The following is a 16,601-nucleotide window of genomic DNA, read 5'->3' on the forward strand; positions in this document are numbered from 1 at the left end:
ATCCGAAAAAGAAGATGGATATACAAATGAGGAAACACCATCTCTTCAGACGAGTCCCGGTTCTGCTTATAATATCACGTTCGACGTATGAGTGTGTGGTTGCTACAAGAAGAACAAATGTGGTCGTATTACGTTCACCATCACCAGGCAAAATGGTATAGGATGCCACGGCGTGCACAACACATTCATCCCTGCTTTGCGTAGCAGGCTTTAACATTTATGATGTGTTGACGCCGGTAGCTGTGACGTTATGTTTCAACGAGATAACGCAAGATCAATAAATCTTCTCAATGTACTCAGTCCTGTCTTGACCCACCTGGACACTGAGAGTACCATTTCTATTCGAAGATTACAAGTTGCGTACAAGATGACGGCTTCCAAAATCGCCGCCATGTATGTAACATAGCCTCATAGGCTTTTCTATCTTTCGCGTTTCTGAGTACCTGATCTTAAATTTCTGTTCAGCCATCTGCTTTCGTTTTAGAATGGCGTTTCCACACATATGAACCACTCTTTACAATACATATCGCACGAGGAGTTCTCGGACACACTGTAGAATTACACAAAAAATGGCTACGGTCGCAATGCCCGAGGCAGCAGTCGAACCTGTGACCGTAGCAGCAGCGCGGTTCCGGACTGAAACGCCTAGAACCGCTCGGTCACGGTGGCTGGTTCATCACTGATAAGTGGTTATTCCAACTCGACCTGTAATTCCCTACTTCTGAAGCTCACTTCTTGGTGTTTTCGTGTTGGGAGTTCGATCTTTAATTCTGCATTGACTTTTGCTGATGTCGTCCTCTTATTTCTTGTCACAATTCTCTGCCGTGATGGTCCGTCACGATCACTCAGTGCACATTTTTGAGCTTTCCCTGTATGTGGTACAAATCAGAATGTATGGTACCTCTTGAAACAACAAACACTTCGGTTACCTTGGCTACGGTAGCATGCACCATATGAGCTGCAAAATTTTTCCAACGTTGGAATGCACTGAGCTTCCACACAAGACAGTCAAAACTGCACAGAACACTGTTATGACTTGTTGTTGTTGTTGTCTTCAGTCCTGAGACTGGTTTGATGTAGCTCTCCATGCTACTCTATCCTGTGCAAGCTTCTTCATCTCCCAGTACTTACTACAACCTACATCCTTCTGAATCTGCTTAGTGTACTCATCTCTTGGTCTCCCTCTACGACTTTTACCCTCCACGCTGCCCTCCAATGCTAAATTTGTGATCCCCTCATGCCTCAGAACATGTCCTACCAACCGGTCCCTTCTTCTTGCCAAGTTGTGCCACAAACTCCTCTTCTCCCCAATTCTATTCAATACCTCCTCATTAGTTCTACCCATCTAATCTTCAGCATTCTTCTGTAGCACCACATTTCGAATGCTTCTATTCTCTTTTTCTCCAAACTATTTATCGTCCATGTTTCACTTCCATACATGGCTACACTCCACACAAATACTTTCAGAAACAACTTCCTTACACTTAAATCTATACTCGATGTTAACAAATTTCTCTTCTTCAGAAACAGTTTCCTTGCCATTGCCAGTCTACATTTTGTATCCTCTCTAGTTCGACCATTATCAGTTATTTTACTCCCCAAATAGCAAAACTCCTTTACTACTTTAAGCGTCTCATTTCCTAATCTAATTCCCTCATCATACCCGACTTAATTCGACTACATTCCATTATCCTCGATTTGCTTTTGTTGATGTTCATTTTATATCCTCTTTTAAAGACACTGTCCATTCCGTTCAACTGCTCTTCCAAGTCCTTTGCTGTCCCTGACAGAATTACAGTGTCATCGGCGAACCTCAAAGTTTTTATTTCTTCTCCATGGATTTTAATACTACTCCGAATTTTTCTTTTGTTTCCTTTACTGCTTGCTCAATACACAGATTCAGCAGCATCGGGGAGAGGCTACAACCCTGTCTCACTCCTTCCCAACCACTGCTTCCGTTTCATGTCCCTCGACTCTTATAACTGCCATCTGGTTGTAAATCTGGTTGTAAATAGACTTTCGCTCCCTGTATTTTACCCCTGCTATCTTTAGAATTTGAAAGAGAGTATTCCAGTCAACAATGTGGAAAGCTTTCTCTAATTCTACATATGCTACAAACGTAGGTTTGCCTTTCCTTAATCTATTTTCTAAGATAAGTCGTAGGGTCAGTATTGCCTCACGTGTTCCAGCATTTCTGCGGAATCCAAACTGATGTTCCCCCATCCGTTATGTTATGACTACGACGGAAATTTGCAGCGTATTGACGACATTGTACAGGTGCCGTTCGCGGTCAAACAGAGCAGGGCAACATCCGGACTTGACCAGCATCTGCATCTGTGTTCAAACATGCATTTCTTGCGCTGCTTGCATATTCTTCTCCATCGCCTGAATGTCGTGGCCCAGTAGCTGGGCGCGTACTCGCTTCGATATCGCCCTGTAAACACTTCGTGATCCTTACTTACAGCGAAACGTTGTTTCATCACTACACGCAAGAAAAATTAAATTCCCTTTAGCTTTTTATTGCCTAGGACTCCTACATAAACGGTGAAACGTGGGAGGAGATTCGGCAGTTACCGGCGGGTCCCGCACGTTGTAGAATATATATGGAGGTGACGCCGTAGCTCTGCCAGGTGACAGGCTGTTATATACGACGGGCGCCTAGTGCACCGCGGCCCCGGAGTCCTCGGCGACCTGCGAGGCGCTTCCAGACAACAGGATCACACACTGTGGACGCGATGCCAGGCGAGAAGGCGGCCACGGGCGTAGCGACGCAGTTCCTCGCTGCATTCGTGGGTAAGTCGACTCGCCGTGTCACAGGCGTTTTCGCCACTGGAATTTACAACTGTGTTCGTTACCCTTCTGTCTTCCCCGTGCAAGGCTATTGTCATAAACAGAAAATTTAGTGGTTCAAATGGCTCTGAGCACTATGGGACTTAACATCTGAGGTCATCAGTCCCCTAGAACTTAGAACCACTTAAACCTAACTAACCTAAGGACATCACACACATCCATGCCCGAGGTAGGATTCGAACCTGCGACCGTAGCAGTCGCGCGATTCCAAACTGAAACGCCTAGAACCGCTCGGCCACACTGGACGGCAAAATTTAGTGGTGCATAAAATGTTTTTATATTAACGTCTAGATCGCGACACTTTATAGAAGATGACAAGCATCAACTACACGTCGCGGTTCTCTTCAGGCCAGACAGGAATAATCAGAAAACGTCAGTGAGTTAAAATACTACAACGAAAAAATACATACATATAGTCGTTACTACAGTAACTTGTCAGTTCACTAAACCGCAAGTTGGCATACTGAATTCTGGAAGCAACTGAAGTTTTCGATACCGATTCGTCATCTCACAAACAAACTCTTACCTTTCTGCCTAACCTAGACCCTGTGCGACATTGCAGGTCGATATCTCACCACCAAGACTCCCATTTCACATTATTTACTTATTGCTTATTTAGCATAACCAGATTAGGGCCTTAAGGTTCTCTCTTACGTCTGACCAAGAATAACACGTGCAAAAAATATTAAATAATCACAGTAACAATAATTTGCATTAGTAATAAAAATAATAAGTGGCAATAATGATAACAATAGTAACACGGAGGAATTAAGAAAGATATTAGTTAGTTATTACATAGTAAACTCAATAATAATAATAATAATAATTTGTATTATTGAGAAAAGTAATAATTCGCAGTAATAATAATAATAATAATAATAACAATTGTAACAGTAATAATAATAATAATAATACTAAAACATTTAAGGCACTGAGAAAGGTATTGATTGGTTTAGCATTTTAGAAGCCTTCTTTGGTATTAGAAGTGGAATTGATAACAAAAACGAATAGTGCAAGAGGAAAGGATTGGAATGGAAGTGACTGTGGTTGCTAGGAAAGATGAGAATTACAGTAGACAACTCTGTAGACAAGGGGAGGGAAAAGTGTCGGGGGAGAGAGGGTTGACGAGAATGAGCTGCAAGAAGATATCGCTATTCTGATAGAAGATGGGCCATTAGCTACCTTTTGAAGTCTAAAAGGATTTTAATTTCTATAATACTCTGACGATGTGTTATGTAGTGGTAGAGAGAGGATTTTACTGTGTTGGGAACGAGCATTTCTGCCGTGCTGTTCAAATAGTAGATTAGGGTTGCAGCTAAATAGGAAGGAGAGCAATGATTGAGAAGACGACACAGCAAACACAGCATAATCTCTACGTTTATCGGCACGTAGCCGTAATAATTGTTCATAGGCATGAAAGATATGGTCGAAATAGTGCATATCACAAATGTATCGTTCACAAGCATTCATCACCAGTTTGTAATCTAACCCATTCTTCCTACTTCCATCTATAGTCCACCTTGCACAATGTCTTTTATGAACATTTGAGAGGTTTGAAGATTAGAATCAGCCTTCTAATTTACTTAGCTTGTCATGTTGAGTTGGCTCCAGTTCTTCTTGTCTAGGGATCTAATTCTTGAAGTTGAAATTCTCACATTTTAGGTCCTCATGGTTGGATTGAACTAAATAAATTTGAAGATTGTTGTTGAAGATGTACATATATTTTCTCGCATTTTAGTATATCATACAGTTTCTTGATTTTTCACATTAATTACATTGTTCGTACAAAAATACATCCGATCACATCAGAGGCTTACTTGCGACTCCCACACTCTGCGGAAATAACAATATTACAAAGCGTTTACAAATGAATTTCCACTAGTTTCTGTTACGTAATTAATTTCGATTATTATTTCATAAATGAATCCAGAAACAAACGTAGTAAACAGTAATTAATAATAGAAATTTTAAGTGTGCCAATAATTCGTAATTTCAAATGTTTCTAAAGAAACAATTTTAACTGTACATTCAGAACTAGTACTTATCGATTATAACATCTAAGCTAAAATATTTTATAAATTAATTGCTTTTCATAAATTTTAGCTTAAAATATAACATACTGTGTATAAAATTATATGAAAGTTTTCAGAAAAGCAACTGAGACGTTACTGACCTATCCAGAATTTGAAAAATAATACTGTTGAGGAACAGTAATGCTAGACGAGGATGTTCTGTTACAAGTTTCACCCGAATTGAACTCTCACACGGAAGTCCTTGGAGAATAGGATTACAATGATCATGGATGGGGAATATTAGTGACGTTACGAGATTCTTTTTAAGCTCGAGTTGAAATACTTTTTCATATTTCTGAAATGAATGACGTGATACTTACACCTCCTTACAGACCTTTGTTCCGTTCCCATATTCTTTACAGAAGAAGAAAAGGTGATTTCTGTGTTGCTTAAGATGAAGGACGGAAGGGATTATCTGAACTGAGGAGTAATAATCTTTTGTAAGCGACTAAGGCTGCTTGCGTTTTGATTGGTTAAGTTTCAAACCTATGTTCTCCGCCGTCTCTGACAAGTAAGTCAGCAATTACGACCTGGATTTGCTAGTTTCACCAAACCACAACCAAATACAGTCATTCAGTCTAATGCGGATCTCGGGCTGCAGTACAGATGTCTGTCACCAGAATCTACACTCCAAAAAATAATAGAGATGCAAAGTAAAAAATGATATTGTCAGCGTTCGCTTCTCTTTCCGTTTCCTACAACATCATTAGATGGACGGGACGGAGATGAAATTCGGTATCAGAAAGGTCACTTGACCCGAATTCCTTACAAACCTCGCACATTTAAGTAGAACGATACTTCCACCCGGTAGTGTTTATGGAAAAAGTTCAAGACAATTGTAAAATGCGTTTTAGACAGGTACGTGCCGAGTAAAACTGTGAGGGACGGGAAAAACCCAGCGTGGTTCAACAACAAAGTTAGGAAACTACTGCGAAAGCAAAGAGAGCTTCACTCCAAGTTTAAACGCAGCCAAAACCTCTCAGACAAACAGAAACTAAATGATGTCAAAGCTAGCGTAAGGAGGGCTATGCGTGAAGCGTTTAGTGAATTTGAAAGTAATATTGTATGTACCGACTTGACAGAAAATCCTAGGAAGTTCTGGTCTTACGTTAAATCAGTAAGTGGCTCGAAACAGCATATCCAGACACTCCGGGATGATGATGGCATTGAAACAGAGGATGACACGCGTAAAGCTGAAATACTAAACACCTTTTTCCACAGCTGTTTCACAGAGGAAGACCGCACTGCAGTTCCGTCTCTAAATCCTCGCACAAACGAAAAAATGGCCGACATCGAAATAAGTGTCCTAGGAATAGAAAAGCAACTGGAATCACTCAACACAGGAATGTCCACTGGACCTGACGGGATACCAATTCGATTCTACACAGAGTACGCGAAAGAACTTGCCCCCCTTCTAACAGCCGTGTACCGCAAGTCTCTAGAGGAACGGTAGGTTCCAAATGATTGGAAAAGAGCACAGGTAGTCCTAGTCTTCAAGAAGGGTCGTCGAGCAGATGCGCAAAACTATAGACCTGTATCTCTGACGTCGATCTGTTGTAGAATTTTAGAACATGTTTTTTGCTCGAGTATCATGTCGTTTTTGGAAACCCAGAATGTACTCTGTAGGAGTCAACATGGATTCCGGAAACAGCGATCGTGTGAGACCCAACTCGCTTTATTTGTTCATGAGACCCAGAAAATATTAGATACAGGCTCCCAGGTAGATGCTATTTTCCTTGACTTCCGGAAGGCGTTCGATACAGTTCCGCACTGTCGCCTGATAAACAAAGTAAGAGCCTACGGAATATCAGACCAGCTGTGTGGCTGGATTGAAGAGTTTTTAGCAAACAGAACGCAGCGTGTTGTTATCAATGGAGAGACGTCTACAGACGTTAAAGTAACCTCTGGCTTGCCACAAGGGAGTGTTATGGACCATAGCTTTTCACAATATATATAAATGACCTAGTAGATAGTGTCGGAAGTTCCATGCGGCTTTGCGTGGATGATGCTGTAGTATACAGAGAAGTTGCAGCATTAGAAAATTGTAGCGAAATGCAGGAATATCTGCAGCGGATAGGCAATTGGTGCAGGGAGTGGCAACTGACCCTTAACATAGACAAATGTAATGTATTGCGAATACGTAGAAAGAAGGATCCTTTATTGTATGATTATATAATAGCGGAACAAACACTGGTAGCAGTTACTTCCGTAATATATCTGGGAGTATGCGTGCGGAACGATTTGAAGTGGAATGATCATATGAAATTAATTGTTGGTAAGGCGGGTGCCAGGTTGAGATTCATTGGGAGAGTCCTTAGAAAATGTAGTCCATCAACAAAGGAGGTGGCTTACAAAACACTCGTTCGACCTATACTTGAGTATTGCTCATCAGTGTGGGATCCGTACCAGATCAGGTTGACGGAGGAGATAGAGAAGATCCAAAAAAGAGCGGCGCGTTTCATCACAGGGTTATTTGGTGAGCGTGATAGCGTTACGGAGATGTTTAGCAAACTCAAGTGGCAGACTCTGCAAGAGAGGCGCTCTGCATCGCGGTGTAGGTTGCTCGCCAGGTTTCGAGAGGGTGCGTTTCTGGATGAGGTATCGAACATATTGCTTCCCCCTACTTATACCTCCCGAGGAGATCACGAATGTAAAATTAGAGAGATTCGAGCGCGCACGGAGGCTTTCAGACAGTCGTTCTTCCCGCGAACCATACGCGACTGGAACAGAAAAGGGAGGTAATGACAGTGGCACGTTAAGTGCCCTCCGCCACACACCGTTGGGTGGCTTGCGGAGTATAAATGTAGATGTAGATGTAGTGCGCAAGTTTGGACAGCTTGGAAAAAGAATTACAGATATGTAATGACAAATTCCAGACGAGAAAAGCGGAAAAAGTAGTTAAAAAGCAAGTTAATTTTAAACGAATGGCACGTCATATTCAACGATAAAAGTATATAAACTGTTCCGTGAAATCAGCAGAAAGAGAGCGGGCCGTTCACTCTCTAACCTGGATTTGTATCTTGGTACAGCATGTCGCAAGCGGTCATGGGAAGTTAAGATGCCTGAACAGCTGATTTGTGTCGCAACTAATGTAACGGCCGGCCGTAGTGGCCGTGCGGTTCTGGGCGCTACAGTCTGGAGCCGCGTGACCGCTACGGTCGCAGGTTCGAATCCTGCTTCGGGCATGGATGTGTGTGATGTTCTTAGGTTAGTTAGGTTTAAGTAGTTCTAAGTTCTAGGCGACTTATGTCTTCAGAAGTGAAGTCGCATAGTGCTCAGAGCCATTTGAACCATTTTTGAACTAATGTAACGGTGTTTCCGTTCCGACTGCGCTAGAAATTGTGTATTTAATGTATCAACGACGTCAACGTACTAGGTCAAAGACTGCGATCATACTTTCGGAGAAAAACAGTTCAGTTACAGCGGTAAAAATGAGCAAACATGTAATGAATAATTTGATTCCATGATTTCATGTTCTACTTTTCATATCTTGTGGTTTCCGTTATTATAAACAACGTGTTACGACTGCGCTAGAAATTGTGTATTTAATGTATCAACGACGTCAACGTACTAGGTCAAAGACTGCGATCATACTTTCGGAGAAAAACAGTTCAGTTACAGCGGTAAAAATGAGCAAACATGTAATGAATAATTTGATACCATGATTTCATGTTCTACTTTTCATATCTTGTGGTTTCCGTTATTATAAACAACGTGTTACGAATTCTGTACATCAGACATCTATGGGCGATAAATCACGTCATGTAGCTTCCCGGAAAAGCTGGAAATAGTTTCGCATGGGTTATGCAGCTGTGAGGCAATAGCACGTACGCACTCTGCGTCTTGAATATGTCGTGCGGGTTGCCTACAATGCAGTCATCTGCTCTGCGTGAAAGGGATAAGTCCGTCAAAATTAAAGTACATGATCCGTTTCTAAAGTAACTTCCTCTGCTTAGATACCCTCAGTCCTAGGATTTTCTCGTTGAAAATCACTCTATCAATTTAGTAGGGTAGATAGTATGCATTGCAAATGGTTTGTAGACTCTACTCGTCATCCAAGGGCCAGCGAATATTAGCGTCGCCTGGAAGTGTCAAAGAGTACTGTAGGATTCTTGTCGCAAGTAAGCAGGTAATGATCTAGAATGTACTATTAGCTTACAAGCTAACGTTGACTTCGGGCTACACTATCGAGACGTGTTGCCAATATACACTCTAAGATATTAACATGGTTAGCGAGTGACGGCCGTTTGTAAAGTACAGCCAATTGCTGTCATTAAACGAACAGTAGGTCACACAAGCATAAAAGGTACTGTAACTAAAGAAGTAAGGATCGCGAAAAGATGCTGAAGACGAATAAAACCAGTGTCTCTCCGTTGCGAGGACACGATGTCTCGTTTCAGACCGCAGGACGGAAGAACATCCCTACCACCAATATACAGGCGCGAGCAGACGTCGAGGAAACAACAGAGTATTATGACGATGCGCTGCAAAATACAGGGTTGCTATGATTAAACTTTCACTACTGTGCCACCACGGAAAACATCGTAGTACAATGGAACTTTCTGGAAACGTTTTGAAGGACACGCGGAAGAGAAATAACGAATAAAACATTGAAAGAAACACATTTTGATTTCCACGTGAGGGGTAATGTTTGTTAATTGCATACCATGTTTACGTTCCAGGATACAAATGTTGCGGTCTAAGGCGCTGCAGTCATGGACTGCGCGGCTGGTCCCGGCGGAGGTTCGAGTCCTCACTCGGGCATGGGTGTGTGTGTTTATCCTTAGGATAATTTAGGTTAAGTAGTGTGTAAGCTTAGGGACTGAGGACCTTAGCATTAAGTCCCACAAGATTTCACACACATTTGAACATACAAATGTTGCCCGGTGTGATGACCATCATTATCCACGACAGCTTGAAAGTTTGTACGTAGACCATTCTACAACGGTGTGCAGCACTTTTCGAACGGTGGACCATGGAATATTCAGCTGTCGTGACACAGCTTGTTCACGGGTTGAAGATCGCATAGTGCGTCTAGCTTTCTCTTCCATAACAACAGTAACTTCTTCAACGATTAGTGGCGCAACTGGCCGTCGGTCACTCCCAAGAGCAGTTCTCAAATCGACAGATAATTCGAAGTTCCTAATTATACCCTTCAACCCCAGTGCGGAAAGAGGACTTCTCCGTAGCCCTTTAATGCATCGATACCCGTCAAGAGGAGAAGCATTATTGCTGTTTTATGTAAGCAGGCTTTCGTGGCCGTTATCACTGAAGTTAAAATCTTCTGGGTTATTAGGCCGCGTCATGTTTCTTCTAAAATGTTCTAGCAGTAGTGGGCTCCAAAAGATCCTGAGTAAGATCCCAGCAGAGGGGTCGAAACGTCGAACATTTTAGAAGAAACATGACGCGGCCTAATAACCCAGAGGATTTTAACTTCATTATTGCTATTGTTTCGATGAAACCGCGCTACGAGTAGAGCTATGCTCACCTTGTTCTGCCAGACCATGCTGACTATCTACGACTTTAATTCATATTGATGCTTGGGTTTCAACCCTTTATCACCGGACCAGTGCCGGCGCCTAACGGCAGGTGATGACACTAACAGTACCAACAACGCAAATCCTGCAGCGTACAGTCTGAACATCATTCCTGTAAATTTGGCTAACCATACGATAAATGGTTTTTCCCTCTACACTGGTTCACGCAGAGAAACTTTAATTATAACCGTCCAGTACTTAACCATCGCATAAATCTACGTAGTGCGGGTCACAGGTGTAGATGGCAGGAGGCAGCGATGGTTGGGCTATTGCGAAAGTAGTTGTACACTGTCGTCCTGTTAATGGGTATGTAGCAAGGTTACACGATCAGCTCACCAAAAACTTTAAAATAGGAATTAACTCAAAATTCAGATCCCTCATTTCAGATCTGCTGCAGAACTCTTCTTCTATTACTATATACACTATGTGGTCAAAAGTATTCGGGCACCTGGCTCAAAATGACTTACAAGTTCGTGGCCCTCTCCAGCGCTAATGCTGGATTTCAATATGGTGTTGGCCCACCCTTATCTTTGATGACAGCTTCCACTCTTGCAGGCATACGACCCATCAGGTGCTGGAAGGTTTCTTGGGGAATGGCAGCCCATTCTTCTAGGAGTGCTACGCTGAGGAAAGGTATCGATGTCGGTCGGTGACGCCTGGCTCGAAGTCGGCATTCCGAAACATCTCAAAGGTGTTCTGTAGGATTCAGGTGAGGACTGTGTACAGGCCAGTCCATTACAGGGATGTTATTGCCGTGTAACCATTCCGTCACAGGCCGTGCATTATGATGCTCGATCGTGTTGAAAGATGCAGTCGCCATCCCTGAGTTGCTCTTCAATAGTGGAAAGGGAGAAGGTGCTTAAAACATCAATGTAGACCTCTGCTGTGATAGTGCCATGCAAAACAACAAGGGGTGCAAGCCCCTCCGCGGAAACCACGACCACACTCTAACACCACCGCCTCCGAATTCTACTACCACCGCCTCCGAATTCTACTGTTGCTACCGTACTACACACGTTGCCAAACTGATGTTCACCGGGCATTCGCCATACTTACACCCTGCAATATTACCGCCACATTATGTACTATGATTCGTCACTCCACACAACGTTTTTCCCCTGTTCAATCGTCAAATGTTTACGCTCCTTACACCAAGTGAATCGTCGTTTGTCATTTACCGGCGTGATGTATGGCTTGTGAGCAGCCGCCCGACCGTGAAATTCATGCTTTAAATGTTGCCTTTCTATGTAAATATGTAATGTCTTTCATTACAGAACAATTCATCATAAAGGTAGCAAAACATTGTATCTCAAAAATATATATATTCTACAGGAACTAAAATAAAGGTTTCTAATACATACAGTTTTAACTGCTGCAACTTATGTTAATTTAGAGAGATACTGAGTCAAAAACTAAAGGAACAATATCTGCAGCACATATTATTTGGAAATTTTATGGCATCTATGACCGTATTTAGTAAACTATGAGGCTTTGCAACAAAACATTGTGAACACAACAAGTTAAAGAGTTTTTGAACTCAAACAATTTTATTAATGTTACCAACAGAACTGAGCATACAACCACACAAATCAAATTTAATTTGAAATAAAAGACTTTTCAGAGTAAAATAGTAGTTATAGAAATGTTCTTTTAACCTTCTCCTAATTTGCTTGACATTGTTTGTAATGTTTGTGTCTTAGCACCTCTCGCCTAACTCTCATAGTACTTGCAGTGGATCCTGATGCAGATTGGAATTCCTGTGTGATGATCTGGATAGATGTCTGCCTATTACACAATACGACGGTCTTCAACTGTCAGCGGTCTGTATCAGTCAACAGACGAGATCGGCCTTTTTGCGCGCAAGTGCTTCAATTTCCGTGCACAACTACCTGATCGATTAATGTCAACGCTAGTTAAATCAGAAACGGCGCAATGTATCGAATTTTTCTTAATTACTATTTCTCAGCGCAAACTATCCTCACAAGCTTTTCAGACTGTTTCTGACACCCTGTATAATAGAAATATACAAAGAAACAAACCATTATTAAAATGTCTTAAGTTAGTAGACAACACTCTGCATACAACGTCGTTACGATAGTAACTTGTCAATCATATTAATACTTTGTGTAAGTACACACCCAAGTCCATTATTAAATGTATCATTTAAAGTTGCAGGCAAACTGACAGCTGCGAGTGCTCGCGTAGGTCCACAAGGGAAGGTTTACAAGCCGTGAGAAAACACGTTTACAAGAATAGCACTGAGCAACAGAGAAGTATAAATCACGAAATATAAAATATAAAAAGAATTACAAAGAGATAAAATAATTAACATCTGACAACCAAATGTTAATAGTTGCACGGAAAAGAACATGCAATATATAATCGCATATAATAAGTGACATGTAGGTACTGGCAGATTGTAAGTAGGATAGAACACATTTACAGTCAAGTATAAAGAATAAATGTGTGAGCAATAAAATAGATAAAAAACAGAGAAATCGGCAAAATTGGTGAGACACCATCCCTCGACATGTAAGCACAATCAAGCACCTCGCTGCCCGACGTCTATGTGCATGAGGCAAAAATAACAGTGAACAACAAATTATAAATCAGGAACTATACACAAAAAAATCAAAAAGAGCCAAGAAGGTGTAATTAAAACCTAAAACCTAACAGTCTATTTCCTGGCCATTTCCATTTCATTTTCATTACCGTCGTCATTATAAATTGTATCCAGTTTCTTCAATGACCCATTTGTCTGTTTTCCTGCCTCATGAATCTTAATAAAGTGTGTGATTAGCACGGACAGGGCTATGCACGTTCTCCAATGTTCTCCCTTGGTAGCCACAAGGTTGGTAAGGAGTTCCTGTATTAGGGCATTTCATTCCTCCACCAGCAGGGTTTACAATTGACTGAAAAGACGTACATGTGGAGGCAGTACGATTTCACAGCGACGTTGATCGATAAGCGTACAATGTTGAAAGATTCGAATGTCAGTGTGCCCACGCAACATTATGTATCCCCACACCTTAACACCTGGAAGAACAAACCGACCACGTTACACGATGTTCCTGGGTTCATTACGTGCCCACACCTCTCGCCCAATGAGAGTATGTCCAGAATCACAACTCAGACTGAATGTGCTCTCTTCCGAGAAGAGCATACAAACCCACTCCTTGTTGGTCCAGTCTCTATGTTCTTGGGATGATCGAAAAATATGTCGCTAATGTGCGAGTATGTACGGAACACAACGTACTGGTCGTCACACAAAGAGACCACCCACATGCAGACGATGTGCCACTGTTGTTAATAAGGTTACGTAGCTTGCAGTACAGTTAAATGTGGTTACCAAAGCACCAGCTGTTGGACGTGGGTCCCTACTTGCCTGTTCCACATTCCATTCTTTTTATTCCATTTCATTTATTGCATATTTCAAAACCTGCAGCCTATTCGAAAAAGCAGGGCGCACATTTTACAATTCCACATGTTACAGTACATTGCTCATATTCCTAACAAAATCTGTTTTGAGAAATAATACAAGAGTAACAATAATGAGCTAATACTTGTGTAAGAGGACATAATTTGAGGAAAAGAAAACATAATATGTTTATTTAAGAAGAAGCGAATAGATGATAGGAGAGGTTTTTGATAGAAAATGGTGTCCCACAACCACGTTCTTCCAGGTGGAAGGGAATTGCAACAACTTCGAGCCAGTTCCAGATATAGCAGCAATTTAGTTAGATCTAAGTACAAATCGTACTGAATTATGTTATTTACAATTTTTCATTATGTACAAGGTGAGTCACTAACTGTTTCCACCTGAATAGCTCCGAAAGTATAATAGTAGCTGAAAAGTTTGTGGGACAAATGTTGCATAAGACAATGGGGGCCATAATATGACGGTGGTTTTTTGTTGCTAGGTGGGCTCGCTTCAGAGACATTAAGGTCAATCTGGGATGCTATAGTTTGGTACTTATTTTCGGATTGCGGCTATTGAGACGAATCCAATGATGTGTAATAGTAAGGTCTTTGAAGGTCAGCGAAGGTCATAAAGGTGGCATGAACGTCCATTTACAGAAGGCGTTCGAAGTGATGACCATTGGTATCAGTGCAGTTCTGCAATCTTCTTATCATGGATTTAGTGGTATCCTTATCACTTAATCATTTATCGAAGCACATGCTCTGGCAATTCTCCCTCGTATATCGTGCAAATAGTAGATATTCGCCGACTACGACGTATCCATCTAACGTGCCATTGATATGTAAACACCATTCGACAGATTCGGAATACAACACTAATAGGAGCGGTATGACTAGTATCATCGAATCAAGCAAATATGAATGATGTATTCCTTCGAAGAACAAGTCGATATACTTCTCATTCACGGAGAATGCCAACGAAATTGAGTGAGAGTTAGAGACTTACACACTGAAAGATATCCTCAACGTACTCACCCTACACTTCGTACATTTAAATATGTGTACGATACATTGAGAGCAACTGAATATTTAACGTATCGGAAACATATTCAGCAAAGGAGAGGTACTAACGAGGAAACGGAAATTGGTACTCTTGCCACTGTGGTTCGAGATCCTTGTGTTAAATATTTTCGTCATTTCGCGGCCTGTCAGCAACTGTATAAAAATTAATTTTAATTTTAATTTTAAAAACCAACAGCCTCAGTTCCAAAGAATACCTAGATTTACGTAGGTTTCAGTCGTTACTTTTATTCTGAAGAAGGTTGGGTTATCCCGACTGAAATCTAGGTAAATCTAGATAATCTTTGCAACTGAGGCTGTTGGATTTTAAAATTAAACTCCTTGTGCTAATTCGCGGTCAGATCGCAAGGGAATCTGGAATGACCCACAGTAATGTTGTTCGTGTTCTGCATCGCCATAAGTATCATCCTTACCATACCAGTCTCCACCAAGAATTAACTGGTACGGATTGTATGCGTCGCATTGAATTCTGCCGATGGGCTCAACTTCAGATTCAGAGAGATGACACATGTGTTAATTTGATTTTATTTACTGACGAGGCTTCATTCACGAACCATTGAAATTTTATTTGCATAACATGCATTATCGGGCAACTGAAAATCTGTGTTGGCTGTGGCAAATTGCACATCAGAACCCGTGGTCGGTGAATGTATGGTGTGGGATTCTGGAGGACAGAATTATAGGCCCTTATTTCATCTAATGAAATCTTAATGGCAGGAAGTACATCACATTCCTGCAAGAAATATTAGGTCTGTTATTGGAAGAAATACCGTTAGGAACAAGGAACAGAATGTGGTATCAACACGATGGGTGTCCGGCACATTTTTCGATGATGGCTAAAAATGAGTTGCAGAGACAATGCCAAAATCGTTGGATTGGACGTGGAGGAGCTGGGTCGTGACCGGCTCGTTCGCCAGATTAGACGCCTCTGGACTTTTTTCTTGTGGGGATTCGTAAGAGACATTGTTTATAAAGAGGTTCCAACTACACCCGAAGATATGCGAGAGAGCATGTGTTTCGATAAGTGCGGATGTCATAAGGAATACCACTCCATGATAAGAAGGTTGCAGCACTGCATTGATACCAATGGTCATCACTTCGAACACCTTTTATAAACGGACGTTCACGCCACCTTTGTGACCTTAGTTGACCTTCAAAGACCTTACTGTTACACATTCGTCTCGATAGCCGCTATCAGAAAATAAGTACCGAACTATAGCATCCCATTAAAGAAAAAAAAACAAAGTTGACATTCATATCTCTGAAGCGACCCCACCTAGCAGCTAAAAACAAACGTCATATTATGGCCCCCGTTTTCCCATGCGAATCTTGCCCCACAAACTTTTCAGCTCCTATCATACTTTCGGAGATATTCTTGGTGGCAATAGTTAGTGATTCACCCTGTGTAATAAATTAGTAGACATTCCTCATATTAATTTTGCTGTTATAGTGCAATTTCTAGTAGTACATTATGGAAAAAATCTATTATGGGAATTTACAGCTGAGTGGCATTTGACAGTAGTATGAGTTTCTTGAATAATTACTGGCAATGACGTGGCTTTTCCTATGGGAGGGTAGCCTCAGAAGTTCGTTGAGACTCGCCTACCCAGGATGATGTAGCTTACTGTATTTCTGTAATGAA

General features: G+C 41.5%; 1 protein-coding gene across 1 annotated transcript in view; it reads left to right on the forward strand.

The window, feature by feature from the left end:
- The first annotated feature begins 2,735 nt into the window (after positions 1-2,735).
- LOC124803394 (facilitated trehalose transporter Tret1-like) overlaps positions 2,736-16,601 on the forward strand; it is a 38,645-nt gene continuing 24,779 nt past the window's right edge. Inside the window, exon 1 of the mRNA XM_047264578.1 lies at positions 2,736-2,793. Coding sequence (XP_047120534.1) covers positions 2,736-2,793 — 58 coding nt within the window. The remainder of the gene's footprint in view (positions 2,794-16,601) is intronic.

The sequence above is a fragment of the Schistocerca piceifrons genome, chromosome 6, assembly GCF_021461385.2.
Source record: "Schistocerca piceifrons isolate TAMUIC-IGC-003096 chromosome 6, iqSchPice1.1, whole genome shotgun sequence".
Classification (NCBI taxonomy): domain Eukaryota; kingdom Metazoa; phylum Arthropoda; class Insecta; order Orthoptera; family Acrididae; genus Schistocerca; species Schistocerca piceifrons.